General features: G+C 44.9%; 1 protein-coding gene across 8 annotated transcripts in view; it reads right to left on the bottom strand.

Moving 5' to 3' along the window:
• Positions 1 to 13,775, bottom strand: part of CACNA2D2 (calcium voltage-gated channel auxiliary subunit alpha2delta 2) — a 206,011-nt gene that overhangs the window by 146,382 nt on the left and 45,854 nt on the right. The window contains exon 1 of one of the 8 annotated variants that reach the window (XM_085864361.1): positions 10,931 to 10,959. The exons of 6 other annotated variants lie outside the window; for them this stretch is intronic. In XM_085864361.1, coding sequence (XP_085720487.1) covers positions 10,931 to 10,944 — 14 coding nt within the window. In that variant the 5' untranslated portion in view covers positions 10,945 to 10,959. Of the gene's footprint in view, positions 1 to 1,758; positions 1,830 to 10,930; positions 10,960 to 13,775 lie in introns of those variants that run through there. One more of the 8 variants, XM_085864360.1, reaches the window with a different exon arrangement.

The following is a 13,775-nucleotide window of genomic DNA, read 5'->3' as shown; positions in this document are numbered from 1 at the left end:
AAATAAAGCCTTTGGATGCACCAAAGTGTGCATCTCACGGGTTTCTCACCAGTGGCCATTTCTTCCACATGAAACATGCTTGTTTTTGTTGTTGCTGTTAAGTGCCTTGCAAATTGGTCTAGCAAGGCAGAGGCCTGATAATAGGACATGGATGCATTAGGCAGGAATCCGGTTGCGTTTGTCCAGCGAGGGTGGCTATCACAGGTAACAGGAGATGTTTAGGTTTGAGGGCCCTTTTGGCAAAACATATCAGATCACGTTAACCATCAGCAGACTGAGGCCTAACAAAGGCTTCCACTCATCCATGCTGTCTCACTATAACACCTGGCATGGATATCTGGCTGACATTTTAACCAACCTTGAAGCAAGGCTGTCAGTGTCGCATCATCATTGGAGTGCCGCTCAAAGCTCACAGCGAGCTGGTGATGTGAATGACAGACCGAACCAAGGGAAATCAAAATAAAATCAGAATCAAATCATTTCATTTATTCCCACTTTCCTGCGTTCCTTTCATTTTGTTCCCTTCATACATGCATTTGATAGCCTGGTGTTGGCTTCGTGGTCAAGGTGGCTGGCTTTGGACCTAAGGGTGACGAAAAACAGAAAAGAAGAAAAAAAAAAAAAAAAAAGAGACAACAATGTCCTTCGTATTCAGCACATTCAGGCATTCAGCATCGTGTACGTTCTCCAAAAGGAGAAAGCCGACGATTCTCAAAATAACTTGCACACGAGTCGACTCAAAGTGGAAACGATAATGTAGAAAGAGTAGGCAGCAATTCACTTGGATTAAAGTGGAAACAATAAGGTGCACAACCTTTTAGGATCAAGCGAGGCACGTGGTTGGACACGATATTAGAAAACGAGTCGAGTGCAGAGCTCCGAGGACGCACTGGCTTGTCACAGTGGTTGTTATTGTTCTATTTTTAAGAACAATGGCCTTTCTCCGTATCAATGGCACTCACTGGATGCCCAAAAGCAGCCCGGTTTTGATTGCTCACGACAGGTGAAGCTGTGATTACCGCAGCTCTGCAGATCAGGTTCCCGTCACATCACTGACAGACGGCACCATGGTACATATTATTTATTTTATGCAGAAAACTAGGCTCGCTCAAGAGTTGAATGACAGAGAGCAGCAGGGTCACACGTGACAGAAGATTAAAGGGGAATGGGGAGGCAAGGATGCCACACACGAGTGGATGAGTGGCAGAAAGGGAAGGGACGGGAAAATGAGTGGGTGTTGGAACCTGCTGTAACAACTAGATCACAATAAGAAATTATAATAATGACAAAAGAAAGCAACCAAATATCGAAAATGTACATATTCCTCCGACCAGAAGTGAAAGCAATTACTTCCTGATACCTGCATGTCCAACATGTCCAGACTTTCTTTAATGTATTCCATAATGACAACAACTTTTTTTTTTTTTTTTAAAGGAAACTCAAATAATTTCAATTTGTCCCAGCCATCAACAAACCTTACCCGTGTACAAAGCTACTGGATCTTTCATCCAAGCATCTAATTTTCTAAGTGCATCTCCAGGTAACATGGTGTACTGCCAGATTTCCCAACGTATGTGTTCGCAATATTAATTCCGCTTTTACGATTCTCCGGGAAGGAGGACATGAAAGTCTCGCGTCTTTCCAATGACGCGTTGCGATAAGAAAGGATAAACGTCATCTCCTTTGTGGTCTCCACCATCCACGACTGACCCAAATCAAAATCAAATTTACAAGATGGTATCCAGAAACAGACAATACCTGTGTAAACAACAACCTCGCATGAAATGCACGTCCTAACTCCCGAGCAAGTGACCACCATCTCATGTAATCACCCATTCCGACCGATATATATCTAAATATATATATATATATATATATATATATATATATATATATATATATATATATATATATATATATTCATATTCTACCTCCTTTAATACGATGTCACTGAACCCTTTTACGAGCAGGTTTACTCCTCTCCCCTCTCACTTGAACTGTTAGCTCTTTCCCTTGCTTGGTGTAATCATACAAAGCCCCACAACCCCCAATGCCGAATTGTCACAACATGACCGTTTTACCCTCTTTCACCTCACGCTTTCAGGAGCCTCAATTTTGTACATGGACAATCAATAATAATGAAGCCCTTGTAAACTAATGAAGAACTTTCTTAAACTCTCACTCTTCTACAAACTTACAACAACAGGCATGAAGAATCCTGAACCGTTTCCTTCTTCATAAGGAATATATCCGTACGGTGTCTTTGTCCACCTACAGTCAGGTCATTGGAACCATATTTAGTAGACTGGTCAATTTCGAGACAATGTTCCACCTACAGTCAGGTCATTGGAACCATATTTAGTAGACTGGTCAATTTCGAGACAATGTTATAACATTGAGCTTGCGCTCTTAGAGGAGTTTGTATATCAATCACATGTAGGATACCCGTTAGTACATATCAGTGTAATTACCTCTGCCACCGAAGGTGGATGGACATTGTGATTTCACCCGTGTTTGTCTGTCTGTCTGTTTTGGCTGTGAGCAGGATGGCTCAAAAAGTTATGCACGTGTTCGGATGAAACTTGGTGGACAGGATGGATGTGCGACAAGTAAGAAATGTTTTGATTTTGGTGAAGATCCCGGATCCGGATATGGGAATTATTTTTTTTTTAATGTTCAAGCGATTCTTCGTGATTACGAGATAGGGTCAAAAACGATAAACAGCATGATATACAGATTAGTTGTCGACGAGTTATGACAAAACTTGGTGGATGATTTGGTTCGGTGACAAGAACAAGCCGATTCGATTTTGGTTCAGATCCGGATTCAGACCCGGCCAATCAGTGGGAAACAAAACGGAAACTGTTCAGCCTGGCGGAGGTATGCGCTCTCCCGAGTGCCGTTCTAGTTTGAATCGAATTGCAAGGGCACCAGTCGATGATGTGTACAAATAAATATAGGATTTGAACCTGGTGGCCCAGCATCACGAGCAAATTCAGATGGGAATGCAAAATAGGACGAATGTTGATATTTAGAACACGAAGTTAAGACCACCCGGTGGCCCATCTATCACTCAAGGTCAATTGGCAAGATCAAAATGAAATATCTCTTCAATTTCAGGAATGCCCCTTCCACTTAACGAGTGCACTTAAATTGACATATTGCTGGTGATGATCCGTATTGTCATTGGAAGAAAAGCCAGCAGGTGATGGGTTTATCCAGCAGGTGATGGGTTTACCCAGCAGGTGATGGGTTTATCCATTGATCATCGGCTTTTTCAAGCTTGTGGGGCCTACCCGATGTCACAAACCCAGTTTCCCTTTCATCTTGAAGCTCCCACAAGGTTAATTTTGTCAAAACTGCAGCAGAAAAATAACATTATTCCAAAGGTTAGTTCGTGATGTGCAAAGTATCCTGGGGCGATTGCAACACGGTATTCCATTTCTTCTTTAATGGCCACAATTATTCCCATGTTCATGTGGGTTTGGCCTGGGAGGAGGAATGGGGGGGATCTCGGCCCAAGTCTTTGACAAATCAGACGGCCAGGCCAGACGTTCGACTAAGGTTAGGGCAGGAATTTGTAATTTGTCAGGGTTGTAGTTGAGAGGATGCGTTTTTTGCCATGTTTAAATCATGAAGTGATGTTCACTGATTTCCAAGCAGATGGAAGATGAGCTCAGGCCAAAAATAGGATGAAGAAAGCAAGAAGAGAGAGGATGTGCAAGAGTGGCAGAGCAGGTTTTTAAGACATGCACTGATGCCGTCCGTGCCAGTTGCAGAATCAGAGTTGAGGGTTGCCAAAAATGGTGTGGGCAGAAGCAGTGGGTAGGCCCTTGGTTGTGTCCTTTCCCATGCACTTTCCCTTCAGGCTGGGGATGCACAAGACAGTGCCATATGACCGACATTATTCTCGGTTTATATTGATCAATGATCTTTCCGATTTTCTTGAGAACCAACTTGACCATTTTGCCAATCCATGCATCCCATGTAGAATGACAAATCACTTGTGAAAGGCCGGTTGCTAATGAATCCATTTTGTCAGACCTGATCAAGATAAGCTGCTGCTCAGCTACTTGGAACATGATGTTCAACGTGGGCAAGTCACACTGTCTTTCCACAAGGTTCTGCAATCAAACTATCCAATGAACATCTCTGGACAGCCATTTTAAGAGACGCAGTTCCTGTAACTCCTTGCATTCACTTTCTGCCACGACCTTTCATGGAAGGATAATACTGTTATGTTTGTGGGGTAGATGGAGGAATTTCATATAAGAGTGAAGATAGGAGTGTAGAGTATAGCATGGTCCGTGGATGGGAAGGAGACATCTCGATGTAAATTGAGTTGGGAAAACTATGAGCTGGAGGGGGGGGGGTGCTGTATTAACTAGGTAGGGTTTAAGGCTATTTCTCCCAGTATGTGATTGCCCCTCTGACATTTTCCTACGTTTTTGCATTTACAAATCCGGCTATAAAAAGGAACCACGTTCTTCCAACAACAACAACAACAATAACAACAGAGCCAAATGTTTCCAAGCAGGCGAAAACCCCGCCTTCCCGGCTCCGTACCGGCAGGCCACGCCCCTGAGGCTGATGATTGGTCGGTGTGTCATAATATAAGAGGGATAGTGTGGATATATGATAGTGTGGATATATGATAGTCATAATATATGATAGTGTGGAGATGGCGGTCAAAATAGATAGGACCTCTCTGGATTCTCCTCGACACAGTCAAGAAAGCAGCATGATTCTCGTTGTTCGTGCTGGTGTGAATTCGTTCACATACTGAAATAAGATACTAGCCATTGGCTGGGTCGTGAAGTTTGTACGTTTCTGAGAAGAGAAGAGAAGAAGAGCGCATCTCTTGACCTTATCTCGGAGCCTCAGCAATTGTCCCATTGTATGTTCAAGGAGAAAGGCGGCGCCCTTTGCTGTGAGCGGGCCTGGTGCTGAGAGAGGAGCGAGAGGAGAGAGGACCACAGAGAACGACTTGGTGCCATTTTGGGTGTGTCTTCCTGCGCAGCGGCGAAGCGGTTTCGAGGATCGCCGGACTCCTAAAAGGTCATCTCTGGACACACAGCGAAGGGAGGATTTTATTTTATTTTATCTGTTCCCTTGTCTGTTTTTGTGACTCAGTGGGGACGTCTCAAATTAGGTTTTAGTTCACCTCACGTTTCATAACCTCACACCTTGATTTATTTTCATTGTCATGTGTTGATTTATTTCCGTTATTACTCGTTGATTTATGTTTATTAACCCTCATTTGTTAAATTTACTTGTGTTTCTCTATTTGTTATGGGTTTGAGTATAAACCCGTGTGCTTCCGTTGTGGCATGTACTCCGCCGCCTTCCATCCCACGTACGCCATAATCTCCAAGGATCTCGGCTGTTCGCCTCCAAATAAAATAATCCGGCTAATCCGCGTCCAGGTCGGTGTTAACTGGCTGCACACGACAATATCACCAAACTGGCATCGTCGGCCAGTCGCCTCCATAGAGCTACGGCATTCCTGAGCTGCTCTGATATCCACCGAGCTTTATTGAGTATGGCTCCCCACTCTAGGATCCTGATCCAACTTCGCACTTTACTCCTCTTGAAGTGGTCAAAACAAGGCCTTCGACACCAATGGAATTTCAAGACAGGAGACAGATTCCCAAGGACTTTGGGGAGGAAAGTTGGTGGGCTTTCCATGTTATACAAGCTTACATCTGGCCTTGCTCATCCTGCCCTCTCCAACCTCTGCCCTCGCCTAGGCATCCCAGGTTGCATGCGTTCCTCGAGAAACCCTCAAATGCTCACTCTACCAAAGTCCAGGCTGGATGCCCACCTGCATTCATTCATTTGTCCCCTTATTCTCCAAATTATGGAATTGTCTCCCTGTGCCCTTTGTCTCGTCCTTGATTATGGAAGCTTCTGCACTCACCCACGCACATCCATGATTCTCTTCAACACACGCTGACTCTTTCACGTTCTGTTCCTCATCTTTAGCTTTTCTGGAATTTAAATTCCAGATATGGTATTGTCATGGCACACTGCCGTCTGACCGTCTCCTATTTTGACTTCTCCGGCCAAACCGCTGGGCCGATCCTGCTAAAATTTGGCAGCAACGTCCTGCTCGTAACTGGTAACGGATTGCAAAGCTCATTCCAGTCAGGTCTCTTTTCATTATATAAACTACAGTTAAGCTGTTATTGATTTTCGCCTCATTAAATTATTTTATTTGTTGGAGCTAACAATGCTTCCACATAGCTCATTCTCCCCACCAAGTGGATAATATTTTTATTTACAAGACTGATGAAATTCTTTCAGGTCTTGAAGGTTTATTTTAAATGACCAATTATACCCTAAGTCATTCATATCCTATCCCCAAGGTTCAGGTTATGTCAGGTATGGGAGCATGCGCTGGAGCAGCGCTTCGCTACATCCACTTCCCGCTGGTACTCCACAGGCCTCCGTCTGGCTACCCACTTGGCAGATACCTGGCCGATCCCCATCTCCTTAAGATGTTGATCAACTTGCTGCAACCACGAGGCGTGTGATCGACCAATTGGCCTCCTCCACTCACGAGGCTCCCTCGCTGAGAGAATCTGGTGAGCAGGATCAGCGTCAGGAAAACGAGCCACATGTCCATACAGCCGCATCTGGTGCTCACGGACTATGCAGATAACAAATCGCATTTGAGTCGCTCTCTCAGCAACCACTCATTGGACACAAACTCTAACCAGCAAGAGCCAAGGATTCTCTGAAGAGACCTGGTACCAAAGGAATAAAGTCTCCGTCTCAGATCCCTGGTCAGAGTCCAAGTCTCGCATCCATAGAGCAAGACAAGAAGCACCAAGGAACTGAAGACTCGGACTTTCGTCCTCCTGCACCTGTACCGACAGCACCACACCCCATGATCCAGTGAATCCACGACTCCCCAGGCCCGACCCAGACGTCCATTGACTTCTGGTTCACAGCAAGCAGAGACATGAACATCACTGCCAAAGCGAGGGAATCTCTCTGTGACCTCAACATCCTCACCACAAACAGACACAGACAAGATATCAGCATCCAAGATGTCATTGAAAGCCTGGATCTTAGTTTTGACCCAGGAAACCCATAATCCCAGCGGCTCCGAATTCTCATTCAGCTCCTTGAGGGTCCCCAAAATGCCTGGTCTTGGCTTAATGGTTAGGGTGGTGGGCTTGGGATCCCACTCGGCTGTTGAATTAATACCAGGTGGGGTTTATACTGCCTGTCACCTTTCCGAGATTGGCAAAATGAGTGCCAGCTTGCTGGTATCCTGTGTTGGAATGGCGACCCATCCAGGATTGTGCCCAATAGCCAAGGAGACTGCTGAGGCAGCACCAATGCTCTGCACAGAGTATGGTCCCAATGGATGGGCGGAGGGACCCCAAAAGGATAACCAGAGTCTCCGCAAGGATGACCATCATCTACGAAATCAAGGTCAGAGATCTTGACATTCCCAAACTATGCACCGCAGCTTGATCTCTCCGACATCCTCCCCAGAATCCAGTCCATATAAGAGCTGAAAAGTGTGGGGGCCAGTACACACCCCTTATGAACTCCAGTAACAACTGGGAATAAGTCGGAGATTGTATCACCACATCCCACAGAACTCTTCGTACCAGACTATAGTTCAGACATCACATTGATCAGTTTTAGTGGCACCCCACGAAGACCAAGAATCCTCCAGGGGGCATCCTGATTCACCGAATCGAATGCTTTGCAGAGATCAACATAAGCTGCAAGCAGCCCCTGCCGAAACTCTCGTATGCGTTCAGTGAGGACCCGAAGAGCAAGGATACGGTCAATTATTGACCTCTTTGGTGTAAAACCTGACTGCTCTGGGAACTGGTGCTCAAGCAGATGGTGTTGAACCCTTTCAAGAATTATCTGAGCAAAGACCTTACCCAGAACTGAGAGCAGCGTCGCCCCTCGGTAGTTGTTGCAGTCTTGGCGATCACCCATCCCTTTCCAGAGTGGGACAACAAGACCCCTCTTCCAGTCAGTTGGGATGATGCCTATGTTCTCGGCAGAGCACAGAACTGCGTGCAATGACATGACTACAGCACTTCCACCAGCCTTGAGAAGTTCAGCATGGATGCCACAGATCCCAGTAGCTTCGCCACATTTCAACCGGTTCACTGCAGCCCGTGTTTCCACAAACGAAGGTGGACCACAGTTGTTTGGAGGATCAGCAATGGGGAGAGCAACACCCCTGACGTCCAACTCAAAAGCTGGTGGATCAGCCTGGAACAGCCGCTCAAAGTAACTGGGCCAGCAGGTCTTAGTAGGGATTGCAAAGCTCGTTCCGGTCAGGTCAGGTCTGGTCTGGTCACATGACTTCAAGTTGGTCAAAATGGCCGACTTAGTAAATTTCTTGAAAAAAAAAATTCTTCTCCAGACCCACCAGTCAGAATGCAGCCAAATTTGGATTGCAACATTAGGCCAGGTTTGGGGTGTTAATGAAATTACAGAAGACATTCCGATCACGTGACCGGAAGTGTGTCAAAATGGCAGACCGAGTCAACTTTTGGGAAAAATTGCATCAATTCCTTTAAAACTCTTCTCCAGACCCATCAGTCAGAATGCTCCCAAATTTGGGTGACAACATTAGGCTATGGCCCAGATAAGCTACATTTCCAGTTGTCCTATTTTTATCATATTCCTCCAATCCTTTTTATGTTTGTCCACTCCCCTTAAACCACTTCCACTGCCTCCCCCACCCCACCCCACCGCCTCCCCCACCCCCACCTTTCCTCCCAATATTTAGTTGTTAAAAAACCCAAAAACTGTCAGGTCATGAAATCTGCTCTCAATTTCCTAATCACACTATTGTTGTTTTGTCAAACTTTAGAGAATGCTTTTTCTGAATTATTAATTAAATGAGATGAGGGGTGTGGAGTAGGGGTGGTGAGGAGCACATATGAGTAAGATTGAGGAGAGGATGTGGATTAGAGGGTCAAAAGGAATGAAACATGTGGAACGGTAACTACAACACAACACAGATAGAGACAGAGACAGAGAGACACACACACATACATACACACCCATACACTCACACCCAACCTCTTACATGTCCACTCACAGAACCATCTGCACCCATCTGCTCTTCCTTCCTCTTAATATTGATCCAATTCTTGTAAAACTGATCGACTATGTTGTGCGTGTTCTAGTCTTGGGTAAAAATACTTGCTTTGACATTGTTCATGTCAGGGTGGAGACACGGTGCAGACAAGATGAGAATTACATTTAAAGGCATCTTTCCTTCCTTGTACAAGATAATTGAAGGCTTTTGAAGGTGTTGTTGTCCCAGCAACGGTAATATTCAGGAGCAAGTAGGCACGCAAGTTTCACCAGTTAACACCGTTTGCTCGACTCGCAATGGCTCACAATACCCCGGCACCCAAGAGGTCGTCAAGCAAAGGTCAAAGATGCAGAAATAATTGGCGAATGGTCTGCTGTCGGCACGCTTCTCCCTCTGGTGTGCTCATGTATATTCATGTGACAGCATCTCATGCAGGTTCCCCTTCACAACTCTCTGAAATCCCTCTTCCCATCCAAGGCCCCAAGTGTTTTTCATCATGCACATGCTGTGCAGGCACTCTGGGCCCAGCAAGGGCAATTACTTATTGCTCAGTTTAATTTAAATGTTGGAAAAGGTATTAAAAGGTAGACGCTAACATTGTACATTAAACAGCTCATCAGATGAAGAGAAAGAAAGCGAGAGTGAGAGGGTCAGAGGTCGCCTTGATGAAAACCACACGCGTGTGGAGAAGCTGCGCTAAATGTGCCAGAACCACAGGTCAAATCACGAGTGGTCCAACTAGTCCGCATTACGACCGCACGGTCCATTGCCTTATCCAGGATTATGGTGCTCAGATCATCTAAACAGGTATTTTATTCCACTTATATACCATAAAGTCACAAAAAGCAGCACAAAGTGGAATAACTTAAGAATGTATGTTATATAACATAAAAGGTTCACCTATTATTATTATTGTTATTATTATTATTATCATTCATGCCTGGTGTTGGCTTAATGGTTCGGGTGGTGGGCTTGGAATCCTGGGGTTCTGAGTTCAAATCCCACTTGGCTGTTGAATTAATACCAGGTGGGGTTAACTCTGCCTGTCATCCTTCCGAGGTTGGCAAAATGAGTGCCAGCTTGCTGGTAGCATGTGTCGGAGTGGCGACCCGTCCCAGAAATGCTGGTAGCATTTCTGGACCCGTCCAGAATGGCGAAATTATTCCCACATTCTTGTGAGGTTAACCGGGGGAAGCTTTGCCCAAGTCTTTGACAAATCAGCTGGCTAGGTCACTGATAGCTCACCTGGTACTCTTCACAAAGTACAATGTGGGGTCTTTAACATCCACCAATAAATGCGGGCAGATGGGACGCCAGTTTAACATCCATCCGAGGGATGGCGAACACATTGATGAATCATTCTGCCATTGAAAGAAAGGATGACAGTTTATAGCTGGGCCTGGATTTTAACCCAGGCTAAACAGCTTCAAGGAGAACGAGCATTTCACTACCAAAGTGGAAAAAAAAAACCTGTGCTTCAATCCTTTTGAGAAGGTCTTCAGTACAGGTCCAACAATAAGGGGTTTTGGCAAACATACTTAAACTGATATTGTCATTTAAAGGGATGAAAAGTGAACGTTACAGACTTGAACAAGTGCTTCGGAAAATTAAGCTGAAAATAAAATTATGAGCTTTAAATTACATTCGATGGCAATTAAAACGTTTAAATAATAAACATTTTCTCATCCACGAGGGGGTCTTATGAGCCATCTTTCTAGTAAAAGTAAGAATAACGTTGTCATCCTGAAAAAAAACACGAAAATACAAACAGTTTGTAGTTTGTGGAATCCAGAATCATCAAAACTGAGACCCATAGCAGAAAATCCAAAATCCAACCACCTCAAAGTTTGCATGCTTGGGTCTCATGGTCTATTGCAAGTCCGATCCCTTCTGCGAGGACATTTGATGTCTGAACACATACAACCTGAGCGAGTCCATTCTGAAGGTCAGTCCCTCGGTGAAACGATATACTTTCTGAAACTGTCTTTTAAAAATTGACGAACAAAGAACCCGTCCACAACCAACCACACTTTTACGATGTCGATGGCATATTTGATCAAGACTTGTAATAACGGCTTCCACTACACATTTACATCTAGAGAGAATTGGGGTCCTCCCACCATTCAGAACCCCAGGGGCTATGAATTGTTTTTCCACCTAAAATCAACAACCCTAATGCCAGTTTTCAACTCATTCCATCCAGTGGTTCAGGAGTGCATACAAGTCAAACAAACAAACACTTCTCAAATTACATATACTGTATACAGTAGTGTGATAACTTAAGCCTCTAGTCACTTGTGCTCTTGCATTCTCTGCTCTGTATTGCTTTTGTCGAGAAGGTCGAGACTCATGGAAGAGTGAGGTGAGAGGGGAGGGGACGAGGGGGGGGGACGGTGGTGGAGGGAAAGGCAACGTCCCTGCAGTGGAGTCACAAGTGGGTGCAGCAACCGAGGGAAGCAATGAACAGAAAAAAATATATATCAGAGAGAGAGGAGGGGAGGGGAGGAAACACAGTAACATGCAAGTCAGAGGGTTCGGTTAAACTGCGGTTAATGGGGAAGGAAAGATCACAGGTAGGGATGGGGTTATGGAGTAACCGATGAGATGGTGACACCGTCTGCAAGAAGCCTCGGAGGGGAGAGTGTGATTGACCGGACTTAAAAAAGAAACTATTTTCAAAAGCTTGTTCAGGATAACTGTCTCGGAGTTGTCCTCTTTAAAATTGTCAACGTTGATTTGTTCATGCAATGCATTTGTGCGTCTCGATGAATACCTGCACATGCACTTTTGTGTTGTGTTTTTGTGTCGTTAACCAGGCACTCTTTTAACCAGTCGTTAACCAGGGCATGTTGCCCCGCTCTCTCTCTCTCTGTGTTGCCTTTTTCTCCTGTATCGCCTCGCTCTGCCATGAGCCTCGATTCATCGAAAAATATGTCTCTGGAAGGCGGTTCCAGAAATGTGACAAAAGAGTGGAGGTGAAGAGAATGCCTGGATTTAGGGAGCTTAACTAGCAAAGGGTTACTGAAAGAATGGCGAGGGTCAGTGAAGTGAAAGAAAGGTGGAAGTAAAGCCTCGAGCAGCTGGAGAGGGTCGGATGGTTGAGAGAGAGCAGATGGAGCAAGACTGAGGGAGAGTTAGTTAAACTCCCACTTACTCCCCCCCCTCCCCACGCACACAAAATACAGCTTTAGAGAACACTTGACTCTCTGTGATGTGGGAGCAACAGGCTTTGTGCTTCCACCTTGTTGTGGGAGATTGCAATCATATTGAGAGCATTAGATGCCACAGTTTACACGAGAGATATGCGACACTGGGGCCCCAGCCCATAGGGGAAAGCATTACTCCATCGAGCTACTGACGAGGACCTCGCAGGCTGCGAGTAATTCAGACCTTCATTTGGGTGATTCTTCTAATTTTGTTTATCCTTGTCAGTGTTGCATGGAAACCTTCGACCACGGATACTCAAACTACTGATACACTCCAAATTGGTGATTCCTACTTCGGTTCCAAGAGTCTAACCCGTTGTCTTAGGCATCTAGTCAAGTCTAAAGACAGAGGTCCACATCAGGATAAATTATTATCAATGCTCACCAATTTATGTGTTCATTAAGATTAGTTCACCTCCTCCCCTCACCCTCCCCACCAAAAAAGGAAATAATTCAAATTTTTACACATCACGTGACTGCTTTTCCATAAACTAGGTTAGCAATTTTTTTGTATGCAAAATCGATGACATAACAGAACAAGGGAACAATATAAAGATGGGGTGGGAGGGAGGGGGGATACACCAACAGCAAGCTGGGTTGAAGGACAAAATAGAGGGAGACTTGGAGAAACAAGGGATATGGGGAATACCCCCCCCCTCTCTAATATCCACTGCTTGCAGTTGCAGATACCTACCCAACTCAACTTTATTGTTGTACACATCGCTAACAGATCACCTTGCAATGTTCTCCTTTCTAATGTAAAAAGTCCCATCTCTTTCAGCTGCACCTCATAGCTTGGTCTCGAGCTGCGTTTGGAATCGATCTCGTCGCTCTACGCTGAACCCTCTCAGTGCCAGCTATGACCTTCCTCAGATGTGATGACCAAAATCTCCCCCCCCCCCACCCCCACCAACCTATTGCCCTTCTCTGACTTTTAACCTCACTATTCAAATCGTTGATGTAAATGATGAATAATAATGGTCCCAGTACTGATCCCTAAGGTACCCCACTACTTACATCTACGCAGCTGGACATCCTCACACTCACAGCCCCTCTTTGCTTCCCATCACTAATCCAGTTTCCAATCCAATTTGCAACTCCACAAGCCCTTAACTTAAGCTAACAGACTTCTGTGCGATACCATATCAAAAGCTTTCTGAAAGTCTCGATACACTCCATCCACTGGACTTCCGTTGTCTACCCAATCAGAAACTGCTTCATAGAACTCCAATACATTTGTTAAACATGATCTCCCTTTGGTAAATCCGTGCTGACTATCTTTAATTAGCTTGAAATTATTAAAATGGTTCCCTATCTATTCCTTAATTAATGTCTCCAACATCTTTCCCACATCTGAATTGAAACTAACAGGTCTCCAGTTCTCCAATTCTTCTCTGGATCCTTCCTTAAGTAATGGTGTTACATTTGCTATTCTCCAATCCTCCGGTACTTGTCCTGACTCCAATGATCTATTGAAG

The sequence above is a fragment of the Eptatretus burgeri genome, chromosome 18 (genome assembly GCF_056783735.1).
Source record: "Eptatretus burgeri isolate ZD-2024b chromosome 18, Ebu_testis_v1, whole genome shotgun sequence".
Taxonomy (NCBI): domain Eukaryota; kingdom Metazoa; phylum Chordata; class Myxini; order Myxiniformes; family Myxinidae; genus Eptatretus; species Eptatretus burgeri.
This window is presented reverse-complemented; position numbering and strand designations above follow the sequence as displayed.